At 35.6% G+C, this 23,925-nt stretch overlaps 1 protein-coding gene across 1 annotated transcript in view; it reads left to right on the top strand.

Annotated features, from left to right (window-relative positions):
* The window catches only part of arid5b (AT-rich interaction domain 5B), an 88,273-nt gene that overhangs the window by 9,776 nt on the left and 54,572 nt on the right, over nucleotides 1–23,925 (top strand). Inside the window, exon 4 of the mRNA XM_042336686.1 lies at nucleotides 21,123–21,362. Coding sequence (XP_042192620.1) covers nucleotides 21,123–21,362 — 240 coding nt within the window. The remainder of the gene's footprint in view (nucleotides 1–21,122; nucleotides 21,363–23,925) is intronic.

The raw sequence follows: 23,925 nt of genomic DNA, 5'->3' as shown, positions 1-23,925 counted from the left end.
TGTTTTGTGNTTTTTTTTCTATCTTTCATTTCTTCTTACAAGTAGTGTGCCCATTTGGAGTTTAAGAGAGTCTGGGCATGAAATCTTTATATGGTTGTTATCAATGCCACTCTAGTGGCAAACAAGAGTGTTCTGAGGGACAGATAGGTGTCCCCTAAGATGACGAGATATGCCACTTTGAAGCACAATATCTAGCAGTTCAAACTTGGAGGAACAAAACCAATCCACGGAATATAGTCTAATGTCAATGAAGGCTGTAATTTGAAACCATATGCTCTGCATGTGCTTTCTGCCTTTACTGGTCAAATCTATTTTAGCATTCAGGGGCCACCTATTAAAATAAGATACTCCTTTTCATTGAGATGCAGCACGAATGTTGTGGAACTAGTCTAAATTTGCTAGATGTGCAAATGAGTCTTTGCATATCAGTTGACTTTGTGCACGACTGGGCCAATTTATTGCATTGGCTAGAGCGATTCTGAATTGCTTAACGTTTCAAACTATTTGTGGAACAGTTTATAAAGATTGTCGGTATATATCCAATTATCTAAAACAGTTTGTTAGGTAGCTAATTAGTTTTGATAATCAAGGGTTCGGATAAGCATAACTTAACAATTACAATGCTAAATGAAACAGCAACATGAAATCAGTTTGTGAATGTGGTTGTTTGAATAATTAGGAAACACAAAATTGTTGGTGTATTGCATTAGGTCTGATGTTAAGACCATTGATTGTTAGAGAGCCACTTGCCCATAGTGCAAGTCCATAAAATGTTAATGTAGATCACTGCATATTTTATTTTCCTATTTTATTGCGATTCCAACTGTTTTCAAGTAATTTATTGTACTGTATTCACCCCATAGCACCATCAGCACACTGCATACATATTTAGTTAAATATGATTGAATGTGCTTACTTAGCTCGAGATTCTGGCAGCTTGCCAAAGGAAGGTTCTGATTTAAATGTGCTCTACTTTTTGTAATGCTGAGAAAGAATATTTGAAATCACCAGAGAATAATGCTGCTGGCTGCAACAACCAAGTGTTCAGGGAACTGGCTTTTGCTCTTCAGCAAAGTCCTTATTTGTTAAGATACAATAAAAATTCATCCATCCAATAAATTAATAAATGATTATATTGGTGACTGAAGTCAAATAATATACAGTTATAATTTTTTAATTTTAGAAAAACATGAAGTGTTTGATTCTTGTTGAAAGTGCTCTGCAAATCAATATTATCTTGTTTCAAATACCCAGGAAATACAAAGGAAAAATGGTTTCCATTCCAAGTTAATATTGGAGAAATTCCAATTTGATGTGTTGATTGTTACATAATGTTCCTCTTAGAGTTTGGGGGAATTATCTCTACACGAGTAATCTGTGGATCTAACCAACAACAAGGGCAGTCTTCAAAGAATGCAGTATTCATTGTTGAGTTCAGTGTATGTATAGCGGTCCTGTACTGTCTTATCATCTGAATGCATTACTTTGCAATTATTGAACTAAATATTTGATCAAAATGTCCTAATTTTGCAACAAAAACATCACTTATTCAGATTAAGCATCTTTCCATCTTTCTTATCCTTCCATTGGTATAAGTTATTTTTTGGCCTATTTTCTACTTTGTTTCCTCTCCCCTTAAGCTCCCCCATCTCATGCACCATTGTTCAGAAGGTAAGAAGGAAATCTGTGGCCAGGCATTGGCTGAGGTCTCTCGCGCTGGCTGCTCAGACATGATTCATCGTTGGGCAGTGCTTATCCTTTACTTGACACTTCACTTTGTTGGTATGGTCAAGAAACTAGCTTTGCATGCAATTGTGGCCTAAACCCTGCTCCTTCCATTCTGAGGAAGAAGGCATTAGTATGCCAATACGCTGTTCCATGACTGCGTCACATAGGTACAGCAATGCCCTGTTTACACTGTCATAGTGGTTCACCAATATGTTGTTCCAGAACACTTCCACATTGGTACAGTACACAGCTCCATCATAACTGACTATTCATTTACTCATTTTATTCATTTGCGTTCAGAAATTATAAATATACCTGACATAACACTTAGCTCATTTACATTATACCATACATCTACAAATACATTACCTTTCACGCTGATACAAATGACTTGTAAATGCTTGGTCTCTTGAATGTATAAATTAATTGTGACTCATCTTAATATGGATAAAGAATTTGCTAGAACAACTTGCATTTATGTGCTCTCTTCATGGACTGTAATGTCTTGCAATGGATCACAGTTTTTATAGAAAGCCAGCTTCAAAATTAAAATTGTACTTAATAATTTCAAACTTCTGGATACTCCAAAATGTTACTTTAAAAGAGTAAATCTAGATATGATGGAATTTCTCCCAGCTAACAATGGGACCAGTCCTGGTTTCCATTGGGCTATCAGGAAGAGCTGAATCGTCTGTTAATATTGCGGTGGTTCAGCGCCTTGGGACGTCCTCCTGACGTGAAAGGCGCTTTATAAATGGAATAAATGGAATCTTGTTGTTAGAACTGTTTTCAGTATTTCAGGTGCAAACTGACCAGATTATCGCACAGCTGGGTTTCCAGGATTTGAACTCAGCAAATTTGGCACTAGACAAAAGGCAAAATACAGCAGATGCTGGAAATCTGAAATAAAAACAGAAGTCGCTGGGAACAAACCACAGGTCAGGCAGCATCTATGGAGAGAGGAAAGTGAGTTTCTGCCAACCTTTCATTGGAATTTGGCACTAGACCTGTTCACTTTGTTTTTGCACTCACATGGTTTGGACATTGCCATGAGTATTGAGTCAAGTATCACCCCCAGGTCTCTTTCAACTTCCCTCTTGGAGGTTGTATCCTGTCCCTGGAGTACATATGTTGATTTATTTTTACTTGAAATATACAACATCTTGTATTTGAGTTTCATCTGCCAGTGATCAACTCAGGTTCATTCCCAAGTCTACCTCAGATATGATCTTAAAAATACAATGTGGATTTTTGGTGGGATTTCCCATTATAGACAAGTAGGGAAAATATTTCTATTTGTAGTGATTGATATATGATAGCACTTAAGTGTAGGGAATTTAGAATGTGTCAGTACAAATATCATTTGCTATGTATAATCGCCCTCCAAATCTCACGCATATATCCTTTTTTAAAAAAATTACAATACAACATTAACAAATAAAAATATAAAATTCACTGCTTTGTGTTCAAGGGTGCTCATTTGTTGAATTACTTCTAATGTGTTGAATTATGTGTTATAGCCAAGAAGCAAATTTGTCCGTGCAGAGTAGATGTTTTACACTGTAACTGCTTCTCATTGTCATTTTTTATTTAATTCAAAATGATCTTATTAAATGAAATCCACCAGGGATACAAATGTAATTTTAATCATGTCTTATTTCTGTTCCACTCAGTTGTTTGATTTTTATGTCTATTTACAATGTAATCTCAAAGAAAAAATGTTGAAAAACAAACACTGTGTCATTTCAAAGGAAAAACATGAAAAGAAACCTAGTTTCCATTTTGACTCAACTGTATTCATGAAGAGTGACACTATTATTCCCTGTGACTTGTTTCGTTAGAGTACATTAAAATTTTATTTGCACAGTAATAAGGTTATATTTGTAAATGTTTTAATTTCCAATGTAGATAAGATAATGCTCTATTGAATCATATTAATATTTTTATTCTGATTATCATTCCATTGCTCTTTGAACAGTGCCTGTGACAACAAAGTGATTAATAGGTTTCAAATCAGCTTGCTGAAAACAATAGTTCATGCAAATTTTTCAAAGTCAAAATGTGTCACAAATATGTTAAAGCTATTTCCAATCATGTTTTTTTGCTACAGTAATTGCATTTGTAAGGAATTCCATATGATAAAGTGTTGCATTAACTCAGTCGAATAATGATACCCCATAATTTGTAAAATATGTTCCGGTCTTTCATGCCATCTCATTGCCTGAGGTCGGAATGGAACTTATGAAAAGCTGTTTGCATTTTATACAGTTCAGATAGCTTGAGAGATAGATCTCACAAAATGTTTCTCACTCACACACCACACACATAATCGGCATCAAGAAAAATACATTTCAAGAACTATTACCAAAGCTTGTTTAAGAGACTTAAAAATCATAATATAAAAAGTCAATGCAGGTCTTTACAAAAATGCTATTTTCACATGATAAATTGTTTTCCATGTTTAATAATAAATATGTGTGCCTTACAGAGTGACAATGTACTGTGATAGTGTATTTCAATCACATATTGCTTTGTGATGATCTCAGATATCTCTATGCGTCTCTCCATGAATTTCCCTTCAAATTTTGTTCCCTCTCTCCTTCCACTTGGGTATGATCCACTAGTGCTGGCCACTCTCTTGTACCTCACACAACAGCTATTATAATGTGTGAGCCCTGGCAGGCTATTTTACTCCCGGGCCATCACAGCCAAGAGGATTATTTTCTCACCCAACATCCACGTGAGCCTACCTTCCAGTAGTGTTGCCCAGCCATCAATCAGGCGGTGCTGGCTGATTTCCCTCCCGAACCCGGGAATAACGAGGCCAACTGGAGTAACCCAACTGCTGTCTTGACCAAGCTTTCCAGTCTATTTGAGCGTCTTTGCTCATTAGGACACTGCAGAATTATAAGAACACAAGAATATATTAGGCGAATGAAGACCAAGGTCCATCTAGTTCGCCTTCCATGATTGTACTTCTGGTTTCTCTCCAGTAATTTCTATATATATATATCTCCAGACCATGCACCTACTACATACAATCAAGAGGACAGCTGGTTAACCTAGTTCCATGCCTCTGTGATGTAATCTTAGGGTGGTCACTATAGGGTATATGAATGCAGCCTGGGGCTTTTGAGGTTAAATCCACCGAGTTTCCTGGAATATGAATCCGTGGGCGAACTTCTACTTCTGCTCAGCATCTTCTTAGAGAAGTACATTTTAAGATTAGAAACTTAATTAATAAGTTCAAACTCAATAGCATGGGTAATCTTTGCTGCAATCCGCATCTATGCCACCTTCACTGGTATAGTTTTGTGCAGAAGGCTTTTCTTACTAAATATACCATTCAGGAATAATGAACATTTATTTTATACCATAAAAAAACTTAATAGCTCATTTTTTCCCCAAATCCCTCTATGCTTTTTTTTTGAATCTAGCCTGGATGAGCAATACATTAAAATCAAAATTACTAAGGCAAATGGCATTTTCTTAATGTTTCTGCCTTTATGTTGTAATATAAACTCAATTTAGGGATGTGCCATTAATATGAACCAGCCAGCAGGCCCTGAATAAATTGAACAGGGAGAAACGTTGCAGTCCAATTGATTTTGTTTTGTTTTGCTTTTTACCTGCATGAACTCATGTCATGCCTGGTATTGGCTGCTGTAAAAACTAAAATAGATGTTTTGGGATGCAACTTCTTTGTACATACCTGTCTTTTGAGAAGGGAGAGTTGTATGCTTATTGGGATAAGTGACATAATTTTTGGAAATGAAACATTTTTCTATTGACATTGGTCAGAATCAAGCCTTTCCAGATCAGATATCGAATTGGGAGATATGGGATAATACTTTTCAATATTAATGCAACCTCGGAATAGTACTCTTGCATTGCACCAGTCTGACAATTCCCATATTTCTCTGAATAAAATTGCCGATTTTGTGCTAATTGGTGCCAAAATTTGAGTAGGTTTGGGATGTGGACATTTGCCCAATAAGAATGAGGTTGAGATTGCCAAATTTCTTTTTTTAAAAATGCCTTGTATGGGTAATAACTGGCACAAAATATATTTGTGCTAACTCAATAGATTTCAAACTGTGGACGCCAAATTATAATATATTATTATCCTTTAAGATGTAAAAATGCTCACATTGCAGACTGCAATGGTAATGAAAAATATTCTGCACTAACAGAATTGTATCTTAATTGAATCATATTGAAGAGGATTAGATGATGTTGTCATTTTGGAAGAGATTGAAAACTTTGGTGAGAATAGACTGACTGTGTACTGTACTATCCATATTTTGATTGCTTTCCGAAACAGGGAACAACAAAATCTCCCACTCTTCAGATTTGAAAATAATGTGGAAACGAAACCTATTATTCTTTTCTGGTTTGAAGTTGCCGTCTCATTTTACAAGGGAAATAATAATGAAACGTTATGATGACTGAACTGTGGATTTGTTTCCAGTTGAATACAGTAGTTAGGGTTCAGTGATGTAATCAATTTCTTGGCTAGAAGGTTCATTCCTTCATCAGGACTCAGTATGGTCACCCCAACAACATGGCTCCAAATTGTGCCCTTTTCTGTTTCATCCAAAGTGATTGATGGCACTTATAGTGGGTATCCTATGTGTTTGCAGCAAGCTTGTTGTTAAGCAGAAAAGAATGAACAGTGATTAATCTATTAACTCGATTTGGCTTGCTGCCCTTTAGGTTTTGCTATTCTGTGAGGATACACTTTGGGTTATATATTTATTTGACATATACAAACAAGTCTGATTTTTTTTTAAAAATCGGAATAAAAAAAGGTTGGAAATCCGATTGAAAGAAAAGTTTAAAAAAAAGATTTAAAACAATTAGCGAAAGATTGTGATTGTATTTTGAGCCATTTCTGTCTTTCTATTTCAGCGGAGGAAGGTTGTTTTAGATGTTCAGAGTATTCAGTGTTGTGTAGGTTGCTTTGTATGCAATCTGTGTGCCATGATTTTTATTTGCTGGCATGCTGAAAATTTACATGTTCCTTTATCCATTATGAAACACTGAATCTGTTCATGTAGTTAGTTTCCTCATGACTGCAGCTTGGACTGCGGCCAGTAATCTGAGTCTGCATGATGTAAATTGTGAGCTGGGACATAAAAAATGCATTTGTAGTTGGAAAAGTGTAAACAGATTGGGAAATTAAATAAAACAAGGGAGTGATTAATTGTCTTCAGATTTACTCTGCAAATTGTTTTTTTTCTATCTTTCTAATGAAGTCATCAGGACTTTTCAAGCACTTATTATAATATTTTACTTCAGAGTTTCATTTTACTGTTCAGCTTCTAAACAATGTGCATTTCTGCCAGGGTGACCTTTCAGGAAATGAATAGCTTTATTGTCTGTCCATTTCAGTGACTGAAACAACAATGTGGTTATTAATATGAGTCATACTTTGAAATGAAAACATCTCTAAAGGTTTTATATATTTTATTCTTTCCAAACAGTTGTTTGCAATTCTGTTCCCATTTTCCTGTTGCATTGTCCAAGGTGATGTTTGGACAAGGGATCTTGGCTAGGTGCAGCTTTGCACATTTGTTGTATGGCACATGGTGCAAGTTGCAGAAATTGGAAATAAAACTATCAGTGGTTTCAAATTGGTGCCTCTGAATTTTTTTCTGTCGGTAATATGACAAATGCAGCAGAATACCCTTATTTTTATGCTTCCCCCATCCCCACCACCCTTTTCTGTTTTTTTTCCATTGCTGCATCTAGAAGTGCAAGCTTTTTGGTGTGAACCGAAGAAGTAGTCTGCGATAGTCGAAGCGGTATCTGTCAGTGGCGGGACTCATTGAGGCAAGATTCGCTCAAAGTGTCTGGGACCACAAATGCAAAAGTTCTGGGCACGAACAGCAGTCAATAGGAAAAGGTCCTGAGCTACTCTGAGATTAATTTTATATTCTAACAAATGGAGCAATAATATCATGGAAACAAGAAACAGAGATCTGTTATGACAGCCTACTGCAGAAGACTCAATTTCTTACATCTCACTGCAGCGTATGCAATTTATTCTGGATTGCAATTACTTTTTTTTTAGAGGATATGAAATCTCTCTAGTTCTCCTGAAACAACTGTCACCAAGCCATACGTCTCCTGTAGATGAGAGGGCAAGAAAGTGACTGACTGCCCCCAGGCCTTTACCAATGCTGCTCTTCAGTTACCAGCTGGGCCAAATACAACGAAGGCAAGGATTCTCTGCCTTTGATTTTCACTCCTCCTGTGGACTGTGATACCATCTCATACCAGCATGGGTGAGATTAGAACTAAGTGACTCAAGGATTCAGGAGGCACACCAGCCCCTGTTGCCGCCATGTATCGATGCTCCATACACATTGCCAGCTGGCAGAAAATGGTAACTGATTCTTCTGCGTTAGCAATCGTTGATTTGCTGATGAAAATGATGTAATAATAATAATAATAATAATGATAATAATAATGTACCAGTCATGGAGGATTTCTTTAACAACTGGATGTACTTGATGCCTTCATAATCCACCCTTGAGGACAGCAGAACAGAGGAAAAACAAACCAAGACTACAACAGATGAATCAAAGTAATTTTGTAATGCTTCGTGGGTACTTTTGATGCATCAATGCTTTAGGGGAAGAATGCCATTCCATGTTTGCCTCACAATAATTGACTCTTGTTTCTCGTGGTACATTACCAGTGAAAAAAAGGCGGAGTTAGTGTCAATGCCAACAAAGACCACTTTGGTGCTGGTACAGGGCAGACAGTTTTGCCATTCTGCCACGACAGCTTGTGTTTTGTTATGACTTGGCAGCACTGCTAAACAGTGTCACAGGAATATCAGATTATTGCGTTATTTCAATCCTTCCAGTGTTGGAAAAGAGGGAGTGAGGTTAAAGAATTTGCCACTAATGTGTTGCGTGTCTCATGCCACTAATAATCCAACTTTGAGCACGAGTTGTAGTCCTATGTTACTATCTCTTTATTGATGTTCTGGCTCACAGGGCACTTTGTGCAAACTCTTATTGAATGTAGCCCTATTTAAAGTTTTTTTTCCATACAAACAGGAGAGGAAATGTCTTTTAAACTGCCTGTTCATCAGTGCCAAAATGTGGCTAAAAGAAACACAAACAAAGGATATATATTTATTCAGCAAGGATAATTTCAACACTGCAATGATAATGAAAAACATGCTACAAATTTTGTAAATGGCGAGTGCTGACAATAAAAGTAAAATTGAGCCCTTTGTGCTTCTTCCTTTTTAAAACATGGCCAACATGCAAAGAATCCAGAGAGGAATTTGTGGCATTTAAAATAAAAAAGAATTGACCAATGTTTAAAAGAAACAGAATACCAAAGCAAATGGCCCTGTTCTACCACATAGTTGCATGTAACTGCTGAAGTGAAATGAAGGAAAGCTAGAACCATGGGTGAAGGTGATAGAAGCAGCATGGAGGCAGGCAAGAAGTTAATTTAACACTGAGTTATTTGAATGCTAGTGCTGCTTATTGCACTGCGCTTTTGAACAGCATACGCTTCGTATCCAAATCATTATCAACATCATACAGTACCAGTAAATGCCGAAAGAATTCAGGACTATATTTGGGCTGTGACCAGTACTTGAGATTATTACAGAGGCATTGTTTACATTTTGCAGTTTGCTCCATGCAATATTATTTTGGAACCCATTTTTATGTTCTGAAATATGTGTCTTTTTGATGTGCAATAAATAGATAAATGTTTTAATGGAAAAAGCTGTGTGGGAACAGTAAATGCTGAGAGGTGTTTGCTAAATATGTAAATGTAGCAAACAGCATGTGATTACATGACAGGGCTCAGGATTATAAAAGATTTATTCTTTAATTGGGGCAGCATGTCTGGAAATGGCAACATAATCTGAGAACAATTTGGTACGTGATATACTGTACTTCCAGTAGAACGCAGCACCTGTGTCAATATGTTTGTTACTAGCTTGCTATTGCTATTGTGCATTGATGTTTCATTTATGTTTCTTTTTTTTCTCAAATCAAGAAACGTACAGGTCTCAGAATTTTCAAGGTAACATAAAAACCATCAACATGAGCTGTTATCTGTTGTGGCTGTTACACAATTTCTTTGCAGCACAAAGCTATAGAAAGCAATCTTCCCAGAATTTATGTTTTCTTTTAGGTTTTTACGTGCATAAGCTAAGGAGAATAGGTTTAAAAAAAGGAAGTCCATTTGCAGGAGAGTATTTCAGTACAAGTGGATGGATGTTTCTCAACTTGTGCTCTCTCTTACTGAATTATATAGGCAAGAAATGTTCACAAGAAGGAAAATATTTGCAATCTTTAAGCAGTTGCAGTGTAGTTTAAAGTTATTATTTCAAACAGGAAGACATGGGGGTGATTTAATTCCCTTGTACATTGTGAGTACATTCATTGCCTTCGTTCCTCCGGGTCTGGCCTCCTCCTCGTCCCCCAAGTCCTCCGCACCACCCTCGGCGGCCATGCCTTCAACCACTACACCCCGAGGCTCTGGAATTCCCTTTCTCATTCCCTTCACCTCACCACCTTTTCCTATTTTCAGTTCCCTGCTGAAGACCTTTCTTTTCGACCGCGCCTTTGGTCACCTTCCTCCCCCTCCCCCTGGCTCGGCCCCGGGATCCGTTACAGTGAAGTGCTCTGAGACGCCGTCCAGCGTGGTGGGTGCTATATAAATCCAAGTTGTTGTTGTTGAGTAAAAACAGGAATAGACTGGTGAGCAAAGAGATCTAATTTTCCCAGGAAGACCTCTAATGCAAAAGACAATCAAAATAATATGGTTTTGGTTATTATTACCCTCCCCATTCTTGGCCTTTTAAAATCTGAATGCTAGAATAAAAGTGACAAAATTCTCCCAGAAAATATCAACCAACGTTCCAATTGAGAAACAACATCAGAGGCTGAATATAGTCTTTGTTTCCTTATGAGAAGGAAAACAAGATCGTTTATTTGTAGTTATGTTTAGAAAAGTATTATTTTGCAAAAAAAAATGTGCATTGGAAAGGTTTGATTAATTATAGAAAGTAACTTGTGAACTTTGTGGAAATATCCTTGATACTGTTTTCATTGATTTGCGTTCAATTCAAAGTGCTGGAATATACAGCAACAACAACAAATAGCATTTGTATAGCGTCTTTCGATTCGGGATGATGTCCCAAAGTGCTGGACAGTCAAAGTTGTGCACCCGAGGTGGGGGGTGGAATCCAGAGGGGCTAAGCGGTCTGGGGATGGGAGGATGACCGAAGACATGGCCAAAGAGGAAGGATTTGAGATGGGCTTGAAGGAGACAGGGAAGGGAACAAGGCAAATAGCTATACCTTTAAATGGATGTGTTTGTGCGATTTTATATAGCATAAAGGGGGAGAAAACACCTTTGTAGCTGCACTCGAAGGAATAACTGAACTGTTGTTCAAATATTTATTAACCCCAAACTAGAAAAAAAATACATCAGTCGCCATTTTGAATTGAAACATTGAATATTTGGTATTAATGTACCTATCTCTGTGATGTCATAGTTTAATCCCATTTGAGACAGTAAGGACCTCACCATTCCTTATCCAACTGGTTGGGCAGTTTGGTCTGGCAACAAATCTCACACGGCTACTGCGAATACCGCACTGTGATTTATCCAACTGCAAATGTGCTCTGTGGGGTAGAACTGCTCCTGTATCTTTTCATCATCCTAAGGTGAAACCCTCTCTCAACATAAATGCCTGGTTGAGACCTAGTCAGACTCACTCATTGAGGGTATCAAGCTTGAAGGGTTATCTGAATGAGTGCTCAGCCTTGTATTGCTGGAGCTCCCTGGCCATCTGTTAATATTCATGTAGTGTTCAGCTGCTTTTGCTGACATTACATTGGACACTTCCAGAATTCCTGGGATACTGTCTCTGAAACAACTGAATGTTATCATTCCATAACCTGGAGGGTCGCAAAGTAACAATAGCTAAATTGAACATTGCTGGCAGCAAAACTAAAGGATTGAAATTTAAATTTATAGTCTACAGCAGGTTCATATTATTTTAAAATTCAAGTACATTTTGCCACCAGATATTTAATTCTTGGAGCAGTGCTACATTTTTTGGATATATGTCTGGAGTTGAAAAAGAAAGACCCAAGAACATCATATATAGCACCTTATCACAATGAAATATTTCATTGTCCTTCACGAGATATGCATGTTTCTCTTTTTGCCACTTATATTGGAAATAGAAGAAAATCTGTATGTATGGAATAATGGAGAAATCCTATGGAAATTTAAAAAGCTCTGGAGGAAATTCTAATTTTGTTAGATATAATGTACATTTTAGGAAAGTAGAATTCTATTGTGGACCCTTAAAAGCTAGGACTGCTTTTCAAAGCAATAATGAAAACCCTATCTACAAATGTGATTTTTCCATTTGCTACTACTTTTTCAGATCAAAGATTTTTTTAAAACTGTGCAGATGCTTTTAAAGGTTTTGAGAATGTTGGAATGGTTATTTTTTTACAATTACTACTGAAAATTAGAAACTGAATTCTATTGTTTTTCAACAAATCTTACATTTTTTGGTAATACTTTGATTGTTGTACTAAAACCTTCATTTAATAGTTGTTGTATTCATAAAACATTGCTTGTTTAATAGTTGGACTCATAATAATTGATTTTTTAACAGTTGATATACTCATTGGGAAATATTCTTTTTCCAGATTACTTAATATGCCACTTGTACAATTTACAACTATTATAAAGATTATCATTCAACTTAATAAGTGTCTTTCTCTCCTATGACTTGAAAGTGTGTTATGCTGAATTGTCACTTTAATAACATAGAACAGCTTTATCAGGCCTTTATTAAACTTAATTAGTCTTGGCAAAGTCCTCAGAATTTGTTTCAGAAATGTATATGTTGGAAACTATCTATCAATCTCACAACGTATAATGTTTGTAGCTACTCCATCATAAGTTTCTTATTAAGGGAATTTTGCTCTGAAAATGAAACCTTTACATGGATCCGTCTGTTCAACTGAAAACACATATTTGTCACCTTAGTAATTTAAGTCACTTTTTCTCATCAGATTCTAGAGAGTCTTCAACTATAAGCTCACCAGAAAATGCTTATATTATTATTGAATTGTTACCTCAACAAATTAAACATACCTCAATGCATTTTAACTAAGTTTGATATGTGGAGTCCTGTAGCTCAGTGGTTAGAGCACTCGCTTTGCAAGCGAGAGACCTGAGTTCAGTTCCAGACAGGGCGAAACCTTGGGCAAGTTTCCTTACTCCACACACCTAATAATAATCCCTCCAAAAAACCAAAAACAATAATAAATTGGTCATTTTCAATCTACGACTGGTTGTGGGATATTGCTGTGCGCAATTGGCTGCCGCGTTTGCCCACAAATATACAGTCAATTCACTTTACAGTATATTCTGTGAAGCACTTTGGGACGTCCTCCCGACGTGAAAAGCGCTATATCAAATGCAAGGATTATTATTATTATTATTAATATTATCATTATTATCATTATTATCATTATTATCATTATTATCATTATTATCATTATTATCATTATTATCATTATTATCATTATTATTATTATTGTTGTTGTTATTATTGTTATTATTATTATTATGTAACTCTCTGTTATCAGATTTGGGTTTTATTTTCAAATGGTTTTGCTGGAGTCTGTCTGTCTATTTGATCATCTTCTTTTGAATATGATTTCAAATCAACTGAAAATGATATATTTTGTGCTTTTGTCCAACAGAAATGTTTCATGAAATCTTACAACTTTTTTTTTACATATGTCGCTGTGTTACAATGAGTAATATCAATGGGGTCTTCATCTGTGAAGCTAAACTTGATTCAGTGTTGTGTACTGAATCAACTTCATATTTCACAGATGAAGAAGCTTTGCTATCTGTCTTTTGTTCTTCTCATCACATTTGGATTATGTTGTTCCAAATGTCAGTTTTCATTTGGCAAAGGAGGGAAGATAAATTTATAACTTTTCCAGTTGACATAGTGAAGCTGATATTTTTGGACCAATAAAAAATTATGTTGTATTGAACACTAATGCCAACATTTAATGCAAAGTCCTACTGTTGTAGTGAGCTGCAATTACATGCTCATTTCAGCTGTTATGAAATTAGAGTAGAATTTAGAGCTACCTAGATTATCTTTCAGTATTTACCAATATAATATGTTGAATTTTATTCAATTCTAAAATATAAACAGAAAAAGTTACAAGCCAATTTATCTCCCACACAACGATTTATCCAAGAATCGTTGGCCAACATTAATGCTTGGACAGGTGCTAACACTGAACAATTTGCAATGTGTTTACCTTTTACAAAAACACATACCTTCCACTCCTGCAATTCCTGCCAATATAAATTGTATGTTAATTTCAGATCATTTCCCAATAATTGCCAATAAAAAAATGCTTTGGCCTCACTTCAGTATAACAAGAAGAGTTTATGTAGCACCCTTTATGTTTCGGAATGCTTTCAGAGACAGTGCTGGGCATTGAGCAGGGGAAGGGGAAGAGAGATGATTTTAGGTGGCTTTTGTCAACAGATAGAGAAGATTGAGATCTAGGGAATGGGCAAATTCACTGAAGGCTCAGCAACTAATGGTGGGACAGGCTCAGATAGGGCAGAGACCGACGATGTTGCGGAGATACAGAAAAACAGTCAGGGACACGATGTGAGGGAGGAAAGCTAGCTGGTAATCGAACCGAACGGCAAGGTTGTGTATTGATTTAGTGAGTTTGCGATACTGAGAATTAAACTTATTGAAAAGATGATAGGGAAAATATTCTCAAGAAGCTTACAATAAAAAAAAAGTGCCACCTCTTAGAAAGGAGTGATTGACAGCTTAAGGTGATTTTTATGATGAAATTGTTACTGTAAACAAAAGAATGTAGGTGGTAAACCACAGAATGAGAACAAACCCATCTTGTCCAAGCAAAGCACCACAGAGGACAAAGAAGGGTTAGAAGGAGCAGTAGAGGATTTGGTCTGAGTTGACGATTAACAACAAGCTAGTAAATTACAGAAAGACATAAAGATATGACACGAGCATCAATTCAGATGCTTAATTTCTGCTGCTTAGTAGTAATGTAATGAACAAAATGAGATGTTTCTCAAAGATGGAATTAGTAATTGATTTAAGTATAATTTTGTGTTACATCTTCTTATGTACATTAATCAGGGACATGAGGGTTAGTTGAGTGTATTTTAAAACTTTTCCTGAATTGATTTATACTAACATTTCTTATTTGTCCTATGTCAGGTGAAGGAGGGCTATTTTACACCAAAGCACATTAGCATTTTCTTCTGAGGTGGAGCTTCCTCAGTTTAGGTCAGTCTTAGGGTGAGGGCTTTTATTCGTGGTCATCATTGGTGGAGAAGATGAAGATGCTTTCTCTCAATAGCACTAAAATCATTGGGGCAAGGAGCAAGAAGAAACTCCACTCTGTGGCATAAAGTGTCCTGAAATATCTATTCAAAGATGCTAAACATTTGTGAGAAAGAGGACGACAAGAGCCATTACGTTTTGATGCACTGAACACATCAATCTGCTTAGGAAGCTCTTGATTGATTTGAAACAGGCACAGTTTGCCCTGCAGAGTAGATTGGACCAGTTCCATTGAGAAACGCAGGACAGCTATGCTAAGCTGAGTGGACAGGTGTCCAATCTGAGTCATCATGTTGCCATATGCCTGAACATGTTGACTAAACACCAGACAACCTCTGCTCAGTTTACATTTAATAATACTATGGACTCTCAGTCCTCGTGGTGTTCTTGCTGGATCTTCTGGTCCTGGTAGGTAAAAGGTCTTGGGTTATACAGTATCGGCTGTTCAGCAGTTGTTGTCTTGGTGCCGACAAGCAGAATAACAAGAAAGTTCAGATGAAGAAGAGCCTCATGTGTGGACATAGCCAAGAATATGGCAGTATTCTGTACAGTATTCTTACCACTATGCATTAGGTACAGAATTCTGTATTCACATTACCTCAGACTCCTTCAAGCATTTCCGTCCAAAAGAATGGAGCTTCTCCTGAAGCCACTTTTGCCTGCAGGGACAGAGATACTGACTGGTAGCGTATCAAAAATCCCTAAACTATATATCTAAACAATAAAAAAAGTTTAAAAAGATTGTCTGTCTGCGGGTTGTTTTGTTCTGAAAGCAGTATGAACTTTAATGGGCTAAAAGAGTAAGCAAAGGCTCTACTTTGGTGGTGTAACTTTCATCGGTGAATTTCTCCATTTGAATGAGGTGATGATATAAATCAGAGCACAGTTTTGCCCAGATACGCCCCTCATTAAGTCATTCAGTGGAGAAAATATGTGGTTAGATCAAAGCCCTAGTTCTAGAGACTAGACAGGAGGAGATATTCAGTTCCACACCTGAAATTTGCTTTGCATCAGTGCATACTGTGTTTTGCACCATTGCACAAAGACAAAAATATGTAGCCCACTGTTTTTAATTTTATCAAGAACATCTATTTTATCCCAAAAATGTGTTCTGAAATAGGATTTGGTGTTCCGTTGAACGCTGTGATATGTAATACTGCTGTAAAACAGTTTTTTCTGTTCCAAACAAAAAGATTAGTAGTCTTGAAAGGCTGCTAGTGATTATTGGAAATATGCCACACAGATTTTGTACTTGATTAACATTTGTTGGTTGTTAGAAAGCCCCGAATGTTTCTAGGATAGAAAAAGGTTAACGTACAAATGCATTATAATCCATCCTGATTGCAATAGTCCAAAAGAAGGTTTTTTTTGTTGCCCAATAGATTACTTTATATTTGAGTCATTTAAACACCTTTACCAGTGCAAGAAGCAGCAAAAGTATCTTAAATATATTGTGTTAGTCGTGATTTGTTTACCAGTGATTTGATGTTGTGTGTGCTGTTGCTGTGTTTACATGGCAAATCATTTGTGATGTAATATAAATCAGGGTTGAGCATCACACTTTGGATGTGAATTCCACTTCCGGGACTACCTTGAGGATGTGGTTTTGGCAGTACATTGATTAGTACCACTACAGTATAAACGTCGTGATTCTATTCTGGCTCTGCACCCAAAGTTCTTGGACTTCTTATGATATGTGTTTACATTCAGTGCTGTTACTCAAATCTATGGGTGTGTTTGGGACCACGGGCTACTGATAATTTAAAGGTTCATTATTGTTTTGGAGAATTTTTTGAGGAGATTCATTCCTGTAACTATCAGGAATATCCTATTCCACATACACCACCATGTTGGAGCTGTGGAATAACTCACAGTGCATTAGATACAATTTTCACTATACCTTAGACTGCTTCAAGTATTTCCCTCAAATCAATCTGTTTATTTCAATCCAAGGTTTTATTTTGTTTTTATATTGACAGAACAACAACAACAACAAAATTACATTTGTTTGGCGCCTTTCACGTTGGGAGGACGTCCCAAGGCGCTGAAAATTTAAAATTTAAGAACATAAAATTTAGCAATGATTTACTTTATTAAGCACTTTGTACTGCATTAAAGTTTATACATGCAGTAAAGCACCATGGTGCTCTTTTTAACACATTTTTGCTGAAATCGTTCGTAGTGCTTGTTTTAATTTTATTAATTGCTTTTTATTTGAAATTTTAGAATGCAAGATTCAATACCTATGCCGATTACTTAATTTTGCAATTTGTCTTAAACAAACTGAATTTAAAAAAAACAGCTTGCCTGAACTGTTTTATTTGTTTCCAGTATTTATGACTAAATTTATACAGAATAAGTCCAAATGATATATTCCAGCTGTACAAGACATAAATCATTAGCGATGGCTGACTTACACAAACTACTAGATTGCAACAAGGGAATTTGTGGCACGTGTAGAAGAAGCCCGATTTTAGCTAAGTATTTGCAAGTGAAGCAAAATGTTTTTTAAAAAACTTTACACGTGTCATATATTGTATAAATAATTTATTCCAAAGTACCACTAATTAGATATCTATCCTATAATGCTTTATGGTAGTTGTTGCTGGTGTGATCAGTGTCAAATCCTGTTCAGTAGACAGATTTCAACACAACATACACCTTGAATTCAAGCAAAATGAGGCTCTTCACCAATAGAAAGCAAAGTAAAGAAAATATGAAAGACATTATATATTTGTTTATATCTTGCAATAATTTAGAATATGAATAAAACTCATTCACAAATGTTTTCAGAATAGGGTTAATACCTGGCTGATTTATCACCAACACAGCCAGTTTGGCCAAATGAGGCTGGTTGTAAGGTTCATTAAATCTTAAGTTTTCTCCCCTCCTTTCACTCCTCCCCCAAGCGTATTGATTCCTTTTTTTCTTCTCCTTGAATACAATTTCACAGGTATCAGTACCTCTCCACCGCCTCAACCAAATGGCTTTCATGGTTGAGCTTTGACAATGAGTCTTAGCAAATTATGTGACTGGGAATGGGGAACGAGCACAATCAGGCTTTGCTTCCAAAAGAAAATTGTTCAAAACTTTTTGTCTTTGGTGAGGGTGATGGGTTGACTCCTCACTAAATAGAGATATTTTCTTTATGACAATAAATTCAGATATAATTTAGTATCATAATATTATTGTAATAGTTACACTTGTCTTCAATTACATAAATTAAATTTATTTTATATAAATTGCACATCCTTACATTATTTCTGCATACATCACTGCATCACTTACATGTCTAAATAAAGCTGAACAGGTTGAAGCTCAGTTCTTAACTGTGCCCTTTGTCAAAACTGTTGATGTTGCAGAATACTAACAGAAATGTATGTATACTGCATATCAAAATAGGTGGATAGGAAGGGTGGGATATAAAAATAACAGAGGCTGATGTAAGGGCTCAACTGTAATTATAGTATAATTAATACAATATAAATTAGAATATTATTAAGGGTTATGCAGTGACTTGCTTTTAATAATATAAAATAATTTCTTGAATGCGAAAGCAGTATACATTTTACACAAGTGTGTGGATACTTATTGCCATTACAAGCAAATAGACATTGGACAATATCAAATGAAATTCAGTATTTCAGATGTCACTTTCAGAAATAGGGAATGTGCTCGCCAATAATCCACTTGCTGAAATGAATATATGAGTTTAATTGTGGGTGTGGTTGGAATTAAATGAAAGATGCAAGAAAAGAATGTTTGTTTTTCACTGGCTGAACATAAATGTATCCACTGTCTGACCTCTCAGTTGCAACTACAATGTAGGCACCTAGAGAAATGTACTAACTTTAATGGAAGGCAGATATAGTTACAAACATTTTTAAGGTGGAGTCCTGGAGCTCAGTGGTTAGAGCACTCACCTTGCAAGCGAGACATCTGGGTTCAATTCCAGGCAGGGCGAAACCTTGGGCAAGTTTCCTTACTCCACACGCCTAATAATAATCCCTCCAAAACAAAACTATAATAGATTGATCATTTTCAATCCACGACTATTTGTGGGTCACTGCTGTGCGCAATTGGCTGCCACGTTTCGCCCACAAATATACAGTCAATTCACTTTACAGTATATTCTGTGAAGCGCTTTGAGACATCTAGAAGATGTGAAAAGCGCTACATCAAATGCAAGGATTATTATTATATATTATTATAAGGTGATCATATATAAGGGTGTAAAATTGTTCCATGTAAGAAAATGGCTAGAAAATTGAATTTTCCAAGATCCTTTACAAATCTTAAATTTACATATTTGGGTGAGTTGATGGAGTTGCTTGCCTTTAACAGCTCAGTTATTTAACTAATCATTTGCAAGCTACTTTAGTTCTGTTCAATTACTGCTTTCCTGCTGTTTAGAGTTTGGAATTATTTCTTTCCATCAATTACAGTAGCTGTAGCAATTGTCCCTCTCACCCGGACAGATGAAACATTTGTGATTTTGCATTTGTAGGTTTTAGTTTTCAGTACAACTGGTTTATGTTAGCACTTCAATTAATTTCAATATTTGGAAGAGTGCTCCTGTCCTCCAATAAACTGAACAAATACTTTCAAGTGTACATTTCGCAAAAAAAAGTGTTGATAAATTCCAATTTGATGGTATCAAACATAGCAATGTCATAGGAACAACTTTAGTTTTAACAATGTTATTTTTTTGAATGTTTCAATTATAAAGGCTTTATATTTCCCTTTATAATTCCTTTATTTTTTTTCCTAACGTGTCTTTTCCTGAAGACAGTGAAACTTGTTTGATATTGACATGAAGCAGAGCTAATACCTTTTGTCACTGCCATTCTTAAATGTACAAGGCAAGAGAGGAGCATTTAAGATCATTTAAGAACCAATAAAATTAATTTCTATCAGGGGTCTCTGGATAATGACAAGGAAAGTAGCCATCAGTAGGATTTTGCCATTATCCTGCTAAGATATCAAACAGATCAAAGGATCAAACCTGGAATATATAGCTTGGTACTTGGTACGTTTATCCTATGGACCCAATCTTTCCTTTTTTCAATGGTTCAATAACACTGTCAGCAAAACTATAGCAGAACCTTATTCGAGACTGTATTACACACTCTCCTGCATTACCCAGCAGAGATTTTGCCATCCAGATGTGTTTGTATGAAATTATATTAAATTATTATGAAGATCATTAATTCAATTTTGGCATATTAAACATTCTTAGAGAATTCAGATCATGCATTGTATCAGATCAATTACTGTATTTAGTTCAATACAAATGGTTTATGTTTCTAGTAACTATATTGTTTAATATTTAGCCCATCACAACAAGTAATGCAGCTGAATTATTGTGTACCTGTCACAACTCTGAGCATGGTATCCATGAAGCTGAGTTAGTGCATGATCCTATGAGTGCATTAGCCATTTTATTGTGATGTCCTGTTTAGCTTGCCATGGGCTAAGTTAGTTCCAACTATAGCAAAGTGCTTTCTAAAATTCTATTTCAATGATTGTTTGTTATGCATTAATTATATATGTGTTGTATGCTCTTTCAAATAAATATTTAAATGGATAATGAGTAAGTTTGCATCTTATAATAAACTTCATAATGGGGCTTATTATATCTCTATGTAAATTTTTAATGCATTGTGTTTTAAGTGATTCATATTATTGAGCCTTCAAGGTTATTTGTTACATTTTGTCATAATGGACTGCAATATTTTCCTTGGTACATTAGTACTCTGTCTAATGTTCAGTGCTATAGACAATGGAAACAAATATTTAATATTATGGATGATGCATTAAGTTTTCCAGTGACTTAAAATGTATTAATTTTAAAAAGGATTGGGTATGATATAGTAACAGGCACTGTCTATTTTCTTTCATAAATAATTGTAGCAACATTCTCAGTGAAAAATGTCACGTCTGTTTCCCTTTGTAGGTGGAGATGATGATGACGACGATGATATAAAAGTTATTATCCTCAGTTACCCACAGTACTGTCGCTATCAATCCATGCTTAAAAGGATTCAGGACAGATCATCTTCCTGGCTAGTGGACGAATTTGTGATGGCTTTGGGCGGCATTGCAATATTAAATGAAAGTACCCGAATTCTGTACTGCCGTGACACATTTGATCATCCAGCTTTAATAGAAAATGAGAGCATTTGTGATGAATTTGGTAAGTACTTGACTTATTTTGGAAGACAGAAACCAAAATTTACAATTGAGGAAGTTAATACTGTTTTAGGATATTTAACCAAAGAATTGCATAACCTCTGAAATATATATTCTGATGTAAGAACTGGTATCATTTTTACATTATTAAGTGAAATCAAATGTAAAGGAAACAGTATCTCTATCTCTTTTTGACAATCTCTTGGATCATTGTGCCATGTTGTTGAGAAATGAAACCTTCACATATTTAGCTTTAAAATAAGCAGTGATTTATGCTATTATGTTGTACTATTTGGAAGAGTTTTCAGAAAGGTAGCAAATTAAAATAATTTTTAATATTTTCATATGAAATCAAGTAGTTGACTGAAAAGCAACAAGGTCTTTCCTTGGTCTCAAAGGGCTGCATAAGGAACTGTTATCAAGTGTAGTGACTGTGTACGCATAGGGAAAACAAAAATATATAAGAGTTAGCTGGAATGATTCAGTGAGGGGGGAGGATAACTCTGAAAATGGCTTGTACATCCCTGAGGCAAGTGACATTACACCAAAACAAACAGACTTACAGTATTTTGGCAGCCCAGTACCAACTGTGTTTCCCGTAATGCAGTGAGAACTTTGCAGTTCTTGCAATCCTACACAGGGGGCGCTGTAAATGAAAATAATTACAGCTGCACATAAGTAATGGTGCATTGAAAGTTCATGTCAATAACTGAAACTATTGCCTACTGTAGCCATTAAATATTTATTGAACTATTTGTGCTGTAAATGTTATATATATATATCAAAGGTAAATGGTCTTTTCATGAACTGATTGAATAGTGGATGGTAATTATAAGAGAACTGCCTTGAGTTATAGGGTTTGTCTAACTCACTGACAATATTGTATGAGCTAATATTCCTTGTAGTGTTATAAAAATGAAATTTATAATTGCAACATTTTTGCAGGTGTGCCAATATTGATGTCATTTTGTTTGACTAAACGCACGCATTAGACAGTTAAAATTGAAAAGACTGGAATATCGAAGGCAGAAAAGTGGTGTAACTTTGCTAGTTATTAAAACGAGGCAGGTTTAATTGTACATGTAAGGCAATTAAAAAGATTATTTTATGTAACTGTTAACAATCAGCATTCCAAATTTTAGCCTTGAAGGCATTTCCTTTGTTTATAAATCCAATATTACAAAAGAGTGAGCTGAAGGAACTTATTTTTTGAATTCCAATTATCATGTTTATGTGGTGCTTTAGTGAATTATTACAACACTAATTTTCAGAGGTCAAAAATATTGGATGTGATTTCTGTTCACATTCTTTAAATTCTCTATTTAACTTAGAAGTCCCTGTTGGCTAAGGCAATGAGTAAAGAAAGATAAATATGTTGCAGTGAATTATCACTTCCTTCTTCACAAAACAGCCATGTTTGTAGAATAATTCAGAAAACTTGGACTGGTGAAAAGTATTCAGTTTAAGCTTCAATAGACAATTGTGACTCAAAGGAAAAAGAGACATACTAATTGTCTTGCATATACTATGTTTTATCTTGTTTGTGGCATTGTTTGCTGATGATTTTGCTGAACAGGACTGTGCCAAAATAGAATGAGTATGCATTTTGCTTCGGTTGGAGAAGGAAGTATATGGCCATGTATAGTTTGCAGATTGCAACATTCTATAGGTTCTATGTAACCCAAGAGGAGATGATATCAGCTTTGAGAAGGACTGTGTTGTAATGTGGATCAGGTATTTCTACTGCAAAATCACATTCTATTGGACTCCTGCCAGGTAAGTGAGTAGAACTGACAAAATGCAGTTGGCAGGTTTGGTTGTGTTTACTTTACTTGGAAGTATTAACCTTGAACTTTAGAACACTGGTATTTTCTTACTCCAGCTGCCATTACGTTATCAAATTACTTTAATTAGTTTCTTTACAGATTATTACCAATCACTGCAACTGTAAATTCAAACTTGTTTCTTTCTTCCACATTACATTCATGTGCTTTGGAACTGAAAAGCATGTTTGAAATTAAAAGCATTCACGAGTTGCTTTTCTGGGCAGACTGAATGGAAAAATACAGAAGGTGGTGACTCATTTGCACAGATAATAATATATTTAGGACATTATTGACTATACAAGCAACTGTTGAAAGCATTATTAATATCAATTATGTGACAGTGTTCAAGATGTGAATCTAATGTACAGTGAACAGTAATACAACACTTATTACATTACTCTAGTATATTCTGTGCATGGAATTTCCCGATAATTTTCTGAGTACTTTTCTTCAATAAAACTGCAGTAATCACTTCCATTTTGTTTTGCTGCACTATTTTGAAACACTCCTAAAAACAGCAAGAAACACAGGAACATTGACAAAAAACATTTAATTTTCCGTCATACAAAATTGCATACACTGTATGTATTAAATTAATAATAGCTGCCAGGCACAAGTCCAATGCTATATCCTTATCTCAAGTTTCGATCAGTATTTATAAACTACCTGAGTTTCGTCCTTGCAGTTTATGATGACATTTGAGCCTCTCGATTGGGTTACCGCCTGTGACTCATTCCCAAG

The sequence above is a fragment of the Callorhinchus milii genome, unplaced genomic scaffold, assembly GCF_018977255.1.
Source record: "Callorhinchus milii isolate IMCB2004 unplaced genomic scaffold, IMCB_Cmil_1.0 Scaffold7, whole genome shotgun sequence".
Lineage (NCBI taxonomy): Eukaryota > Metazoa > Chordata > Chondrichthyes > Chimaeriformes > Callorhinchidae > Callorhinchus > Callorhinchus milii.
This window is presented reverse-complemented; position numbering and strand designations above follow the sequence as displayed.